This window comes from Myotis myotis, unplaced genomic scaffold, assembly GCF_014108235.1.
Source record: "Myotis myotis isolate mMyoMyo1 unplaced genomic scaffold, mMyoMyo1.p scaffold_m19_p_8, whole genome shotgun sequence".
Lineage (NCBI taxonomy): Eukaryota > Metazoa > Chordata > Mammalia > Chiroptera > Vespertilionidae > Myotis > Myotis myotis.
In genome coordinates this window covers 9,818,867-9,831,404 of record NW_023416390.1, presented here as the reverse complement: position 1 = coordinate 9,831,404, position 12,538 = coordinate 9,818,867, and the positions used below count along the sequence as shown (strand labels likewise).

The 12,538-nt window shown below is 39.7% G+C and overlaps 1 protein-coding gene across 4 annotated transcripts in view; it reads left to right on the top strand.

Moving 5' to 3' along the window:
- The first annotated feature begins 1,868 nt into the window (after positions 1–1,868).
- The window catches only part of C2CD6 (C2 calcium dependent domain containing 6), a 62,025-nt gene continuing 51,355 nt past the window's right edge, over positions 1,869–12,538 (top strand). For 3 of the 4 annotated variants that reach the window (XM_036320295.1, XM_036320294.1, XM_036320293.1), the window contains exons 1-5: positions 1,869–2,129; positions 4,504–4,590; positions 7,924–7,975; positions 9,237–9,397; positions 12,365–12,484. In XM_036320295.1, the coding sequence (XP_036176188.1) occupies positions 4,504–4,590; positions 7,924–7,975; positions 9,237–9,397; positions 12,365–12,484 (420 nt within the window). In that variant the 5' untranslated portion in view covers positions 1,869–2,129. Of the gene's footprint in view, positions 2,130–4,503; positions 4,591–6,329; positions 6,476–7,923; positions 7,976–9,236; positions 9,398–12,364; positions 12,485–12,538 lie in introns of those variants that run through there. The other variant, XM_036320296.1, reaches the window with a different exon arrangement.

Sequence of the window (12,538 nt, the reverse complement as noted above, 5' to 3'; positions counted from 1 at the left end):
AGCCCCGCTTAGCACGCAGCTGGATGCTGTAGAACGGAAGTGGACGGACCAATCGATGATAGAATGCATGGCTCTGAGAATAGGTCTAAATTTGGTGTAAGCATCATAATAGGAGCGGCTTGCTGTCTGTGAGGCTGGAGTTGCTGAAAAGGGATCCCCCCTTTTCACAGAATTGTGAAGGCGCTGGCATCCCGCCAGTCCCCGCTTTCACTGTCAGCAAACTTCAGGGAAGCCACGCTCGTTTGAGCTGAGGCTCGCCGCATCTGAACAATGTTATGAAGGATAAATACAAGAAAACCAATGTGGGGGATCGTGCCCTGGCTGGGAATCGAACTGGTGACCTCTTGGTTCCTGGGTCAACACTCAACCACTTGAAGCACATTGGCCGGGGTCTGTTTTCTGTTTGTTTGTTTGTTTGTTTATTAACCATTAATTGCAATAGTGTGAGTCCAGTAATGAGCTATACCAATTGGTAACTTGGAGACGGCGGTTAATTCTGTGTTTGGGGTATGTGTATGGAGTTTTATGGCTTAACTGAAAGCTGAACTTGGAGCTGGCCCTTGAATACAAGAAAAATAGATTCCAAATAGAATAGTAGTTAATAATGATTTTGGAGGCCCTTGGTTTTTGCATTAAATAATTCCAACTTAGCCCTAGCTGTTTGGCTCAGTGGATAGGGCATCAGCCTGTGCCCTGAAGGGTCCCAGGTTCCATTTCTGTCAAGTGCACATGCCCAGGTTGCAGGCTGATCCCCAGTGGGGGGTGTGCAGGAGGCAGTCAATAATTTTTCTCTCATCATTGGTGTTTCTCTCTCTCCCTCTCTCTTCCTTTCTGATGTCAATAAAAATTATATTTTAAAAAATCCAATTTATGGCCGATAAAGAAGCTCTGGCATTTCTGGTTTTGTTTAAAAAGTAAACCGTATTTTTAAATTTTAAAGATGAAATCGTGGAAAGGGTGGATGACAGGAGGCTGGGAGACCCATGAATAAACCATTGCAGTCATGGTTGTGTGAGATGTCCTACACTAGGTGCCATAAAGAGGAGTAGGGTTCAAATATTTGGGGTTAGAATTCAAACATGTATCTGACGTTTTCAGCGTTTGTGGGTGTAACATTGCTATGTTCAGATGGGCTTGGGACTGGAGGCCTGGGAGGGAAGGTGCATATCCACGCGCTGTGCTATGTCGGTGGGTCAGGTGAGTAAAGATGTCGGGCTCGTCTGTGGGAAACAGAGCATCTGGAACTCGGGGAACAGTGTAAGGAAGTGGTGATTGACACTGTACGTCTCCGGGAAGAACCGGCGCGGGGCGGAGGGCTTCCGGTGGGTTAAGGGGCAGACGAAACGCACTAAGGTGTCCGACACCCATCACGTGCTGGGGAGCCTGGCTGCCCCCCGAAAGGCCTGACTCCTCCTACGGGGCCTGGCATGGCCTGGGCAAGCGCTCCAAGCTGACCCTCCCAAAGCTGCACCCCCAAAGCCAGCCCTGCAAGGAGGCGGCCTACACGTGCGGTCGCGCAGTGTTGTACGCGTGTGCATGTGTGAGAACGTGTGTGTGTGTGTGTACAGTGCGTGAGCGTGTGCATGTGCGTGTGTGCGTGTGTGCGCGAGTGTGTGCGCGAATGTGTGCATGTGCGTGAGCGTGTGCGTGAGCGTGTGCGTGAGCGTGAGCACTTGCATGTGCGTGAGTGTGTGCGCGAGTGTGTGCATGTGCGTGAGCATGTGCGTGTGTGTGAGCGTGTGCGTGAGCGTGTGCGTGAGTATTTGCATGTGCGTGAGCGTGTGCGTGGGAGGTTGGAGGGAGGGGCGGGAAGCGCGGGAAAAGCGGTGGGCGGGCGGCGCCTGCGCAGTCGCAGGCTGTCGGTTAGGCACAGACCCGCCCTGGGAGGATGGACGGATGGGTTTCGCCCGCAGATGCCTGAGGTTTCCAGCGCGGCCGGTCACCACGCGGGCGGGCCCATTCCCTGCGCAGAGCCCCTGTCCTTCAGAGGAGCCGCCCCCCCGCAACTCCCTGGACACTCGCCCGCCCGAGGGTAGCGTTTTCTCCAGGCCGTCACTTCCAGGAGGAAGGCAAGACCATTGATCTGTCCAGGACCAGGCCGCGAGGGCCCTGGGCACCGGCAGCGCAACGTGAGTGTCTCCCCTCCCCCTACACCCCGTCTCCCCTTACACCCCCACCCCGTCCCTCCGCCCCGGGGAGCCTGTCCCCGCCCCGGCCACCCGGAGGGCCAGGGACCGCAGAGGAGTCGGCACGGGCAGGGAGGGAGGGAGGGAAGGTGGTGACCCCTGAGCAAGAGTGTATTTGTGGGCTCGTGGCACTCACTGACCTGCCAGAGCCTGGCCTCATTGCCCGTTAGAGGAATGCGGTGATCGCGCCCTGCATGCAGGGCAGGCCCAACCAGCGGAGGAGGGAAGGATATAAAGTGCTCGCAGCGCAGGGCACAGCTAGGGACAGTGAATGGCAGCCTTGTCCTCATTGGGATTTCATGTGTGTGTTAACGGGCCAGACTCCAGAAACTTCAGTTACCCTTGTTTTCAATTCCTGAGGCTCTTTTCTTTTTCCAAATAAATGTCTTAACATCATTTACTTAAAAAACAACACATAGCCCTAACCGGTTTGGCTCGGTGGATAGAGCGTCAGCCTGCGGGCTGAAAGGTCCCAGGTTCGATTCCCGTCAAGGGCATGAACCCTGGTTGCGGGCACATCCCCAATAGGGGGTGTGCAGGAGGCAGCTGATCAATGTTTCTCACTCATCAATGTTTCTAACGCTCTATTTCTCTCTGTAAAAAATCAATAAAATATATACTTTTTAAAAAAACACCTCTTAGCCCTTAGGACTGGTGATGTCACCTTTATACTATGTTGCCATATGTATTTGGGTTTTTTCCCCCCCTGGACTTTCTATTCTATTCCACCACTCTCTTTATCAATTTCTGTATATTACATCAATATAACTATATATATAAAAGCCTAAGCAACCAACTGACCAACCACTAGCTATGACATGTACTGACCACTAGGGGGCAGATGCTCAACGCAGGAGCTGCTGAGCTGCAGTCTCTTGGCAGCAGCAGTTCTCAGGTGATGCACCCAGAACCAGAGAGGAGGGAGCCTGATTTCCGGGTGCGTCACCCAAGAACCACCCTCTTACAATCCAGGACCCCTTGGGGGATGTCAGAGAGCTGGTTTCAGCCAGATCCCAGCGGGCCAGACTGAGGGACCCCACCGGTGCACAAATGCCTGCACCGGGCCTCTAGTTGGTTAATAATATGATATAGGTTTCAAGAGTATAATCCTATGATACATCATCTGTATATTGTATTGGATGCTCACCACCCTAAGTCAAATCTTCTTCCATCACCATATATTTGACTCCCTTAATCCTTCACTACCCTTACCCCCTTCCCTCTAATAATCACCATACTGTTGTCTGAGTCTCTGAGTTTTTGTGTGCTTTCCTTATTTGTTCATTTGTTGCTTTCAGTTTTATATCCCACATATGAGTTAAATCATATGATTCTTAACTTTTTCTATTTCACTTAGCATGATATTCTCAAGATCCACCCATGTTGTCAGAAATGCCAATTTTTAAGTGATATATGTATATGTGTGTGTGTGTGTGTGTGTACATATATATGTATTTATTTACTTATCTGTTTGTTAATCCTCACCCGAGGATATTTTTTCCACTGCTCTTTAGAGAGTGGAAGGGAGGGAGAGAAGGGGAAGGAGAGAGAAAGAAAGAGACCGATTGGTTGCTTCCCTCATGTCCCAAACCGGGCTGGTGATTGAACCTGCATCCCAAGTGTGTGCCCTTGACTGGAAATTGAACCCCAAGACCCTTGGTTGCAGGGCCAATGCTCTAACCACTTAGAAACACCACCAGGCTTAGTTATATTTTTAATAGGCAGTTTTTCCCTATTCCTCTTGCTTCTCCCCTCCATTCCCCCTTCTCCCTTTCTCTTTAAAAATGTCTTATAATTTTTAAGGCTAACCATTGTGTGTAGTGACTAGAACCCTTAGAACAAAGTTAAATACCAACCCACAAGTATCAGTTAGTGAAGTTACTCTGGAGAGAATCAGAACTAAAACCCCCAAGCCATTTGTTCACTGCTTCATCCCATGTACTAACTATTCCAAGGATTAAATTCCAGTTCCTTCCATGACTGATAACTGAAGGAATATTGGGATAATTTGCAAGTAGGATCACTGCTCTTTGTCTGATACAGTACCTACTCCAGATTGAGACTGGAAGATTAAGACTGGAATGTAGTAACGATGGTTTTTTTAAGCTAAGAACTCATTGTTTTGACAGTGTACTTCTCTCCTTTGCTCTCTGCTAGCTTATTGATAAACTTGAGGGTGGGGATGAGTTTTCTAGTCATATTAATATCCCACTTCCTAATATCATACCTGATACTAGAGACTCATAAAATTGAATTGAAATAGCTTTTAGTTATATTCTTCTTTGCCTTCTAAAGTCTTAATTTATTTACATTGTAGATGCAAAGAAAAACTTTTACAGGGTCTGAAAGTAAAGAAACAAAAGTAACACCTAAACCAGAAAATTTAGTGCCATTTGGGGATGTGGTATGTATGATTTAATCCTTAGTAAACCCATATAAGTTATTTCTTACTTTACATTAAAACTAGTTAGTGTTTATTATTTGGTAATCAAAAGTATGCATAGAAAATGGTACTTCTGATAACATACTCATTGATTTGTTTCATTTTTATGAGTCAGAATAGCATTCTAGTGATCACTGAAATTATGGAAAACCTCCTGATTCAAAGAAAAAAGTGTTTTCTATATTAGGGATTCCTAAAGTCAAGTTTTATAAGAATTATCTGGAATAATTTTTAAAAACATTGCTTCTCAGGCCCCACCTAAGACCTGCTAACTTAGAATTTGAGAGTGGGGCCTAGAATCGGTATTTTATTTTTAATGGGGCCTAGCATTGGTATTGCTTCAGATGATTGTATTTATTATCAGATTTAGTTACCTTTCAGCTACAGTTTAAAAATTGGCCCTTCACCTCTCTCATCCAAAAAATAATAAACCCCAGGGGGGAAAAATCAAACACATACGCACAAACACCTAATATTTAGGCTGAGGAACAGAAAAATCTGTTTTCTGTTTTGGGTGCCACAGAGTATAGGACACGAGGATCTGTGTGTATTTAGAACTGCCAAACACTGTGGTATTCTTTTACAGTTGTCTTTTTTGTCTGAGCCTTATTAGAGTAGTTAATAGCAATGAAATAAAAGGTTCTCTTATCTCTCTTCTGTAGTTCCTATTATATATGAACTAGAGGCCCAGTGCATGAAATCTGTGCACGGGTAGGGTCCCTAGGCCTGGCCAGCAATCAGTGCTGATCTGTAGGGTGACTGGTGGGGTGATCGGGGGATGGGAGGCCCCCCCGCTGGCACCTGCCTTGGCTGGCCTGGGCGTGCAGGCTGGGGGCAGCTCCTGCATTGAGCTTCTGCCCCCTGGTGGTCAGTGTGCATCATAGCAATCAGTCGTTCCACTGGTTGTTCCACCATTTGGTCTATTTGCATATAAGTTTTTTATTATATAGTATACTAATACATTTTTTTGATTAAAAAACGTGATTAATTTAACATCACCTTTTTTGGGGGTAAATAGTAAGGTTATATTAATGTATACATTTTTGTTTTTACAAAATGACCATGGTGTGCATTTATCTGTATAATTATGTAACACTTTCTTCTATCACAAAGTTGGAGAATAAGCCTTCATTGTCTGAATCTAAATTTAGAAAAGATTCTTTGAAGTCACTTTTGGCCATAAACAGTTATGCATGTCATTATGTTGACATAGTGATTTCCGTAATCCATACTCTTGAATATGACTTTTACATCTTTTTTAGAACTGACATTTTGAAAACCATTCAGATCTCACTCACACTTTCTAACATCATAGTTTGTATTTTCCTTATTTGAATTACATGTTGCTTAGACATGAAAAGGCTTCTCTTAAAGGTCCACTGGAAGTTGTTGACAGATGTTTGGCACGTAGTTGGTAGCTCCTCCCAATGCATGGTTTCGTCACGCCATTTCCTCTCTGAAAGTTCTGTGATTTGAGATATTTGGCAAGGTTTGCACATGTGTCAACAATGATAACAACATGACAACCATTACCTCTGTTTCTGATAGTCACATCCCATTTTCAGGAAAAAAAAATGTGAAAAGGCTGTATCTTAAAGTTGGACACAAAGTGCTTTTGTGTTAAGGACCCAGACAACAGTGTGGTGATGGCCGGAGGGAAGGGGGCTGGGTGGAGAGGGCAAAGTGGGAAAATGGGGACATCTGTATAGTGTCAACAATAACAAAAAGAAACAAGAAAAAAAGTCGTTTTGTGAATAGCTTTCTGGATGCTTTCCTGTTTTAAATGCATGTTTGAGAGTGTTTGGGGGTGAAGACATTGAAGATATTGACATGTTTTGGGCCACAGGTGGGTCTCAGATTCTGTAGCAACATTTGTTATCTGCAGTCTGTGAATGGTCATTATTGTATTTTTGAGTGTTAAATCTGTTTTCTATATTATGTGGATCATTATGTTAAAGTATAAAGAGCTATTGGAACATAGGGAAGATGAAGGTAGCTACTCATGGCTTCATGTTGAGATACTTGGCAGGCAGCCAGTGATTTGCATTGTATAGAATTATACAATAAAAATTTATAGCTATACTTTCCTGTTTATCCTCCTTATGTACAACCCAACTTTAACAAGTAAACAATGATTCATAGAATCACCTATGTCAATACCAGTTTAAATCTCCCCTACATTATACAATGGGCATTACCCCTCCTTTAAATTTGAAAACTTAGAACCTTTCCTTTACCATAATATTTCGTACCTATATTTCCTTAAAAAGTAGATCATAATATTTTTCTTTAGGATTTCATCATTCAGATACAGTATTCTTTTTGTTGTTAATCCTCCCCTAAGGACATTTTTTTCATTTATTATTAGATAAAGTAGAAGGGAATGGGAGAGACAGAGAGAGAGAAATGTCGATGTGAGAGAGGCACATGGATGGGTTGCCTCCTGCTCATGCCCCAACAGGCACCCGGGATGGAGCCTGCAACCAGGGTACGTGCCACTCTTCAGTCTGTGGGTTGATGCTGTAACCAATGAGAAGACTGGCCAGGGGAGATACAGTATTCTTTTAGTTAAATATTGGATGCTAATATCTTTTTCTGTATTGTTCTAAAGCCAGTTACATTTAAAAATACTTTTGGGCCATTTATATTGTTTCATAATGTTTAATATAATATTGCTGTTGCTTTTACTCTTTTTCTTTTTAAGCCAAATGTGGCTAAATATACTTGGCTAATCCTGCATATTACTTTCAAGTGTTCCTATATTCATTTTGTATTTAATTTTAAGGTTAAACAAAAGATATAATTTTCTTCAACATTTAGAAACACTCTGTGTAAGAGAGAATGGATATTTCATAGCCCTTGACATATTATATATAGTTAATGAATGATTGTTGAATGAATAAGGTGGTTTTAGGATACTGAATAAAAAAGCTCATCTCAAGCAAGGCATATTTCTTATTATTATATGAAAGATGCTACATTTTACCACTTATTACCTAATATAAAGTAAAAATGATTCAAAGAGTGATGGTTGGATTTGTTGGTAATGAACCATTGTTTAGTTTTGTATTCTTGTTTATTTTAGGTTTATCTTAAGCAAATCCTGCCTGTTTTTCTTCTCTTTCTGCTTTCTGGTGTTTTCCAATCACTAGAGATTTCTAGTGAGAAACAATATTTCAAATGAGAAAAACTAACAAAGTAGAGCTTTAAAAAATATGTAGTTTGGTGTAGAGTAAATGGAAGAAACCTTACTTTTAAAATTTATTCACTGTGTTTTTATTTTGATTGTTATAGGTTGGCTGTCTGGCTATTCATGTAAAGAACTGCAGTCATTTTATACCTAAGAGTATCCTTTCTTTTAAGAATCATGCTATGATCATATATCACTATTTCAGTTAGATATTACTACATTACAAGACACTGTAAGACTTAATGGCTTAGAATATTAACTGTGTTATTATTAATCACTCTAAGTGTACTCACTGGGTGGTGCTCCTGCTTCATTATCGCAGCTGAGGCTGCAATCACCTGGCAGGACAGAAAAGCTGCAATATGTAAAATGCCTCATTTATGTGTCTGGTGCTTTAGTGAGAATGCCTAGAAGATTGGCATTATTTTTTCTCTATTCATTTTAATTTTATATTACATTAAAAAACTATTTATCTTCATTACTGAAGTTGTTGGTGTCCCCTTAAATTTTGCACCCTGACTCATGCCTTTCCTAGTCCCAGCCTGGTCAAGTCCATTGTATGTTAAAGCAGTCACTGGTCCAGGCGAGACTCAAGAGCAGAGAACAGGAAATGTCGCTCTTGGATGTGGAGAGTGACAGAAGATTTTTAGCCATCGGTAACCCACCTCAATCACCATCTGAGTTAAAGGAAAATATATATTATGTCTTCTTGGAATATATATTACTAATTCATTTCTAAGAAATAACTGTGCTTCTCTTAAAACGGATTTATTTATCTTGGTACCCTTAAGTAAGCTGAATACCTCTTCTTGGATTTATCATGGCATAAACCCAGTCTCATTATGAAGACTTGGTGTTTCTTTTTTATATAAGTGATTAGTGAAAAGAATTCTACAGAAAGAGATTTTCGAAGATAATTAGTTAAATGATGAAAAAATATTGTTTTAATGGAGTGCTATGAAAAGAACAAGCCAATATCGTATAAGTGAGTATGTAGTGAATTAAAGTAGAATGCTGCCTTTAATTCTGTCCTAAAATTAAAAAGAAATTACACTCAAATGACATATTTTTAAAATTTCTATATAATTATGCTTACCAAAAATTTTCAACTATATATTGTAAATGCTTATTCACCTTAAAATATAGAAAAATTTGCAAGGGAATTATAATGGAAATGTGACTATAAAAATATGAGAATTGGTCTAAGAAAGAATCAACCTTTTCCTAGTTATATTGTACCTAACATTGATGGGCAAAAATACTATTTTAAAGGACTTTTCATTGTCTAATGTGTTCTACAATTACCTCTTTATTTATTTGATTGATTCTTAAGTTTTAGCCTGAATTGTTTAATTAATTTTATAATGTGTTATTGTTTAATTACAACAAAATTTGCTTCCTAAATATGTGTTTTCAGCCGATGTACAGCATGAGAACAGTTTTTTCATTCGTATCTCTATAAACAACATTGTGAAATGTACAAAACTGTGTAGCTTGCTACCCCAAAATATACCATTTATCATTAATGAAAGGAAAACTGTGATGAAGTTTGATGAAGTGAAGTATTTTTCTGTACAGGTAATGTTGATGTTTTCTTCTAGATATAAGAATGCAATTGTTTCAAATGTGCTACATTAATTATATCCTTTGGGAAGGGATAGGAAAGAAACAAAAACAGTACCCTTTAAAAAAATAAATAGGTTACTGTAAAATGCACAATTTTGGTGGTCTTTTTCCCTGAGATCGTACTGTATGGGATTTATCACACATGCATTTTTCCTCTGTCTTGCTCTTACCCTCCTATCCCCCATTGCCTACCCTGTCTTAATCCGTTTGGGCTCCTATTACAAATTACTGTAGTCTGGGTGGCTTAAACAACAAACGTTTATTTCTCATCTTTCTGGAGAATGGGAAGTTCAAGATCAAGGCGATGGCAGATCTTCTGTCTAATGAGAGCCTGCTTCCTGGTTTGCAGCTGGCCCTCTGCTCTTTGTTGTAGTGATGTAGCAGAGAGCAAAGAGTGATCATCCTTTTTGTGCCTCTTCTTATAAGGGCACTAATCCAGTTCATGAGGGCTCTACCCTCATGACCTAATTACATTCCAAACACCCCACCTACAAATACCATCATACTGGGGGTTCAGGGTTCAACATGAATTCTGAGGAGACATTCCCTTCATAGCACACTATTTTTTCTCATCTCCCCTTTTTCTTTTTTCTTATATAAAATCTCTCCAATTATTTTTGCATGCATTAATTTCTTCAGTCTTTATAATAACCCCCTCAAATATGTATACTCTCACTAGCAAAATGAGAGTATACATCTCTCATCAACAAAATGAAAACACAACTTACAAAATGGGAGAAAATATTTGCAAATCATATATCTGATAAAAGGTTAATATCCAAATATTTATAAATATATGAACTGATACAACTTAATAGGAAAAAAAAAACAATTAAAAAAGGACAGAGGATCTGAAGAGATATTTTTCCAAAGAAGCCATGCAAATGATCAACAGATACTCACCTTCAGTAATTATCAGGGGAATGCAGATCAAAACCATAGTGAGATGTTGCCTTACACGTGTTAAAATGATTATGATCTAAAAGATGAGAAATTGCCAATGTTGGCAAGGATTTGGAGAAAAGGGAAACTTTGTGCATTGTTGATAAGAATGTAAATTAGTGCAGCCACTATGGAAAACCTCATTTCTCATCATTGATATTTCTCTCTCCCTTCCTTCCTCCCTCCATCCCTCTCCCTTCTTCTCTGAAATCAATAATATATATATTTGAAAACTTTATTGTTAAAAGTATTACATATGTCTCCTTTTCCCCCCATTAACTCCCTCCAGCCAGCCCCTGCCCTCCCCACCCCAGGCCTTCAGCACCCTATTGTCTGTGAATAAAAAATATATTTTTAAAAAAAGAGTATTTACAGCCTAGCCAGCGTGGCTCAGAGGTAGCTGATCAATTATTCTATCTCTTCAATGCTTCTATCTCTCTCTCCCTCTCCCTTCCTCTCTGAAATCAATAAAAGTATATTTTAAAAATTAAAAATAGAATTATTACATGATCCAGTAATTCTACTTGTGGGTATTTATCCAGAGAAAACAAAATCACTATCTCGAAAAGATATCTTCACTCCCATGTTCATTGCAGCATTATTTACAATAACCAATACATGGGGGAAAAAACCTAAGAATCCATCAAAGATGAATAGGTTTAAAATATTTTTAATAAAATATTATTTAGTCATAAAAAAGAAAGAAATCCTACCATTTGCACTGAAATGGATGGACCTTGAGGGCATTATGCTAAGTGAAATAAGTCAGGCAGAGAAAAGCAAATACTGCATGATCTCATATAAATATGAATCTTAAAAAAAAACCCACCACCACCAAAAAACCAAAACCTAACTCGTATACAGAGAACAGATTGGTGGTTGCCACAGGTGGAGTTTTGGGGTGGGCGAAATGGGTAAGGTGATCAAAAGGTACAAACTTCCAGTTATAAGATAAATATGTTCTGGGTATCTAATGTATGGCATGGCGACAATAGTTATAATACTATATTGTATATTTGAAAATTGCTAAGAGACTAGATCTTAAAAGTTCTCACCACAAGACAAAAATTCTAATTGTATGGTGATGGATGGTAACTAAACTTATTGTGATAATCATTTTGCAATATATACAAATATCAAATCATTTTTGCACACCTAAAAGTAATACAATGATGTCAGTTATAGATCACTTAAATTTTTTAAACACTTAGAATCTTGGGGTAGGGAGGCATGAGATATTTTTCTAATTAGCAAGAGAGTATGGATTTTAAAGGTGACATAGTAATGGTATTACAGGTTTCAAAGTTCCAAGTTGAGACAACGATGTCCATTTTATCAAAAAGTTTTTTTAAAAAAGACTGAAAGGGATGTTGGATGTCTTTTGGTATTGGATATTTGGATTACCTAGATTACTTGGGTTGGGTATTGGATTACCTTTAATATTACAGTTTCAGTAGAGTGTTGAGGCTAAACTTCTGTATAGAGTTAAAAGAGAAAATGTAGCCCTGGCTGGTGTGGCTCAGTTGGTTGTAGCATTGTCTTGTAAACCGAAAGGTTGCGGGTTCCATTTGCAGCCAGGGACTACACCTAGTTTGTGGGTTCGATCCCTACTCAGGGTGCGTTTGGGAGGCAACCTGTGTTCTCTCATCTCTCTCTCTTTCTCTTTTTCTCTCTTCCTTCCCTTCTCTCTAAAGTCGATCACATATCCTCAAGTAAGGATTAAAAAAAGAGAGAGAATGTAGGCATGGGTGTTTCCAAAAGACTGTAATTGACATTAGACATAAAGTAGATTCTGATTTTTGTGTGATTAGGGTATAAGTGCCTCGGAGTTTGAAAAGTTATGACTAATAACATGAAAACTAATCATTAGACTATGCACATAATATAATATAGTTTATGGATGTATTTATTCAGAAGTTATATCCGAAATTCAGATTGAAAATTTAATGCTTCTTTTTATATGTATTTTCTATCAAGGTTCCTAGACGTCAGAATGATGCACGGAATAATATTTACCTGGATCTAATGCAATTTGATAATAAAGAAAAGCATATTTTGTTAGGGCGTGTTCAGGTACACCTTTATGAAGTAATTCAGGTATGTATCCAAATACATTTTTACTTTGGTATTACATTGTCCAGTTGGTGTTTA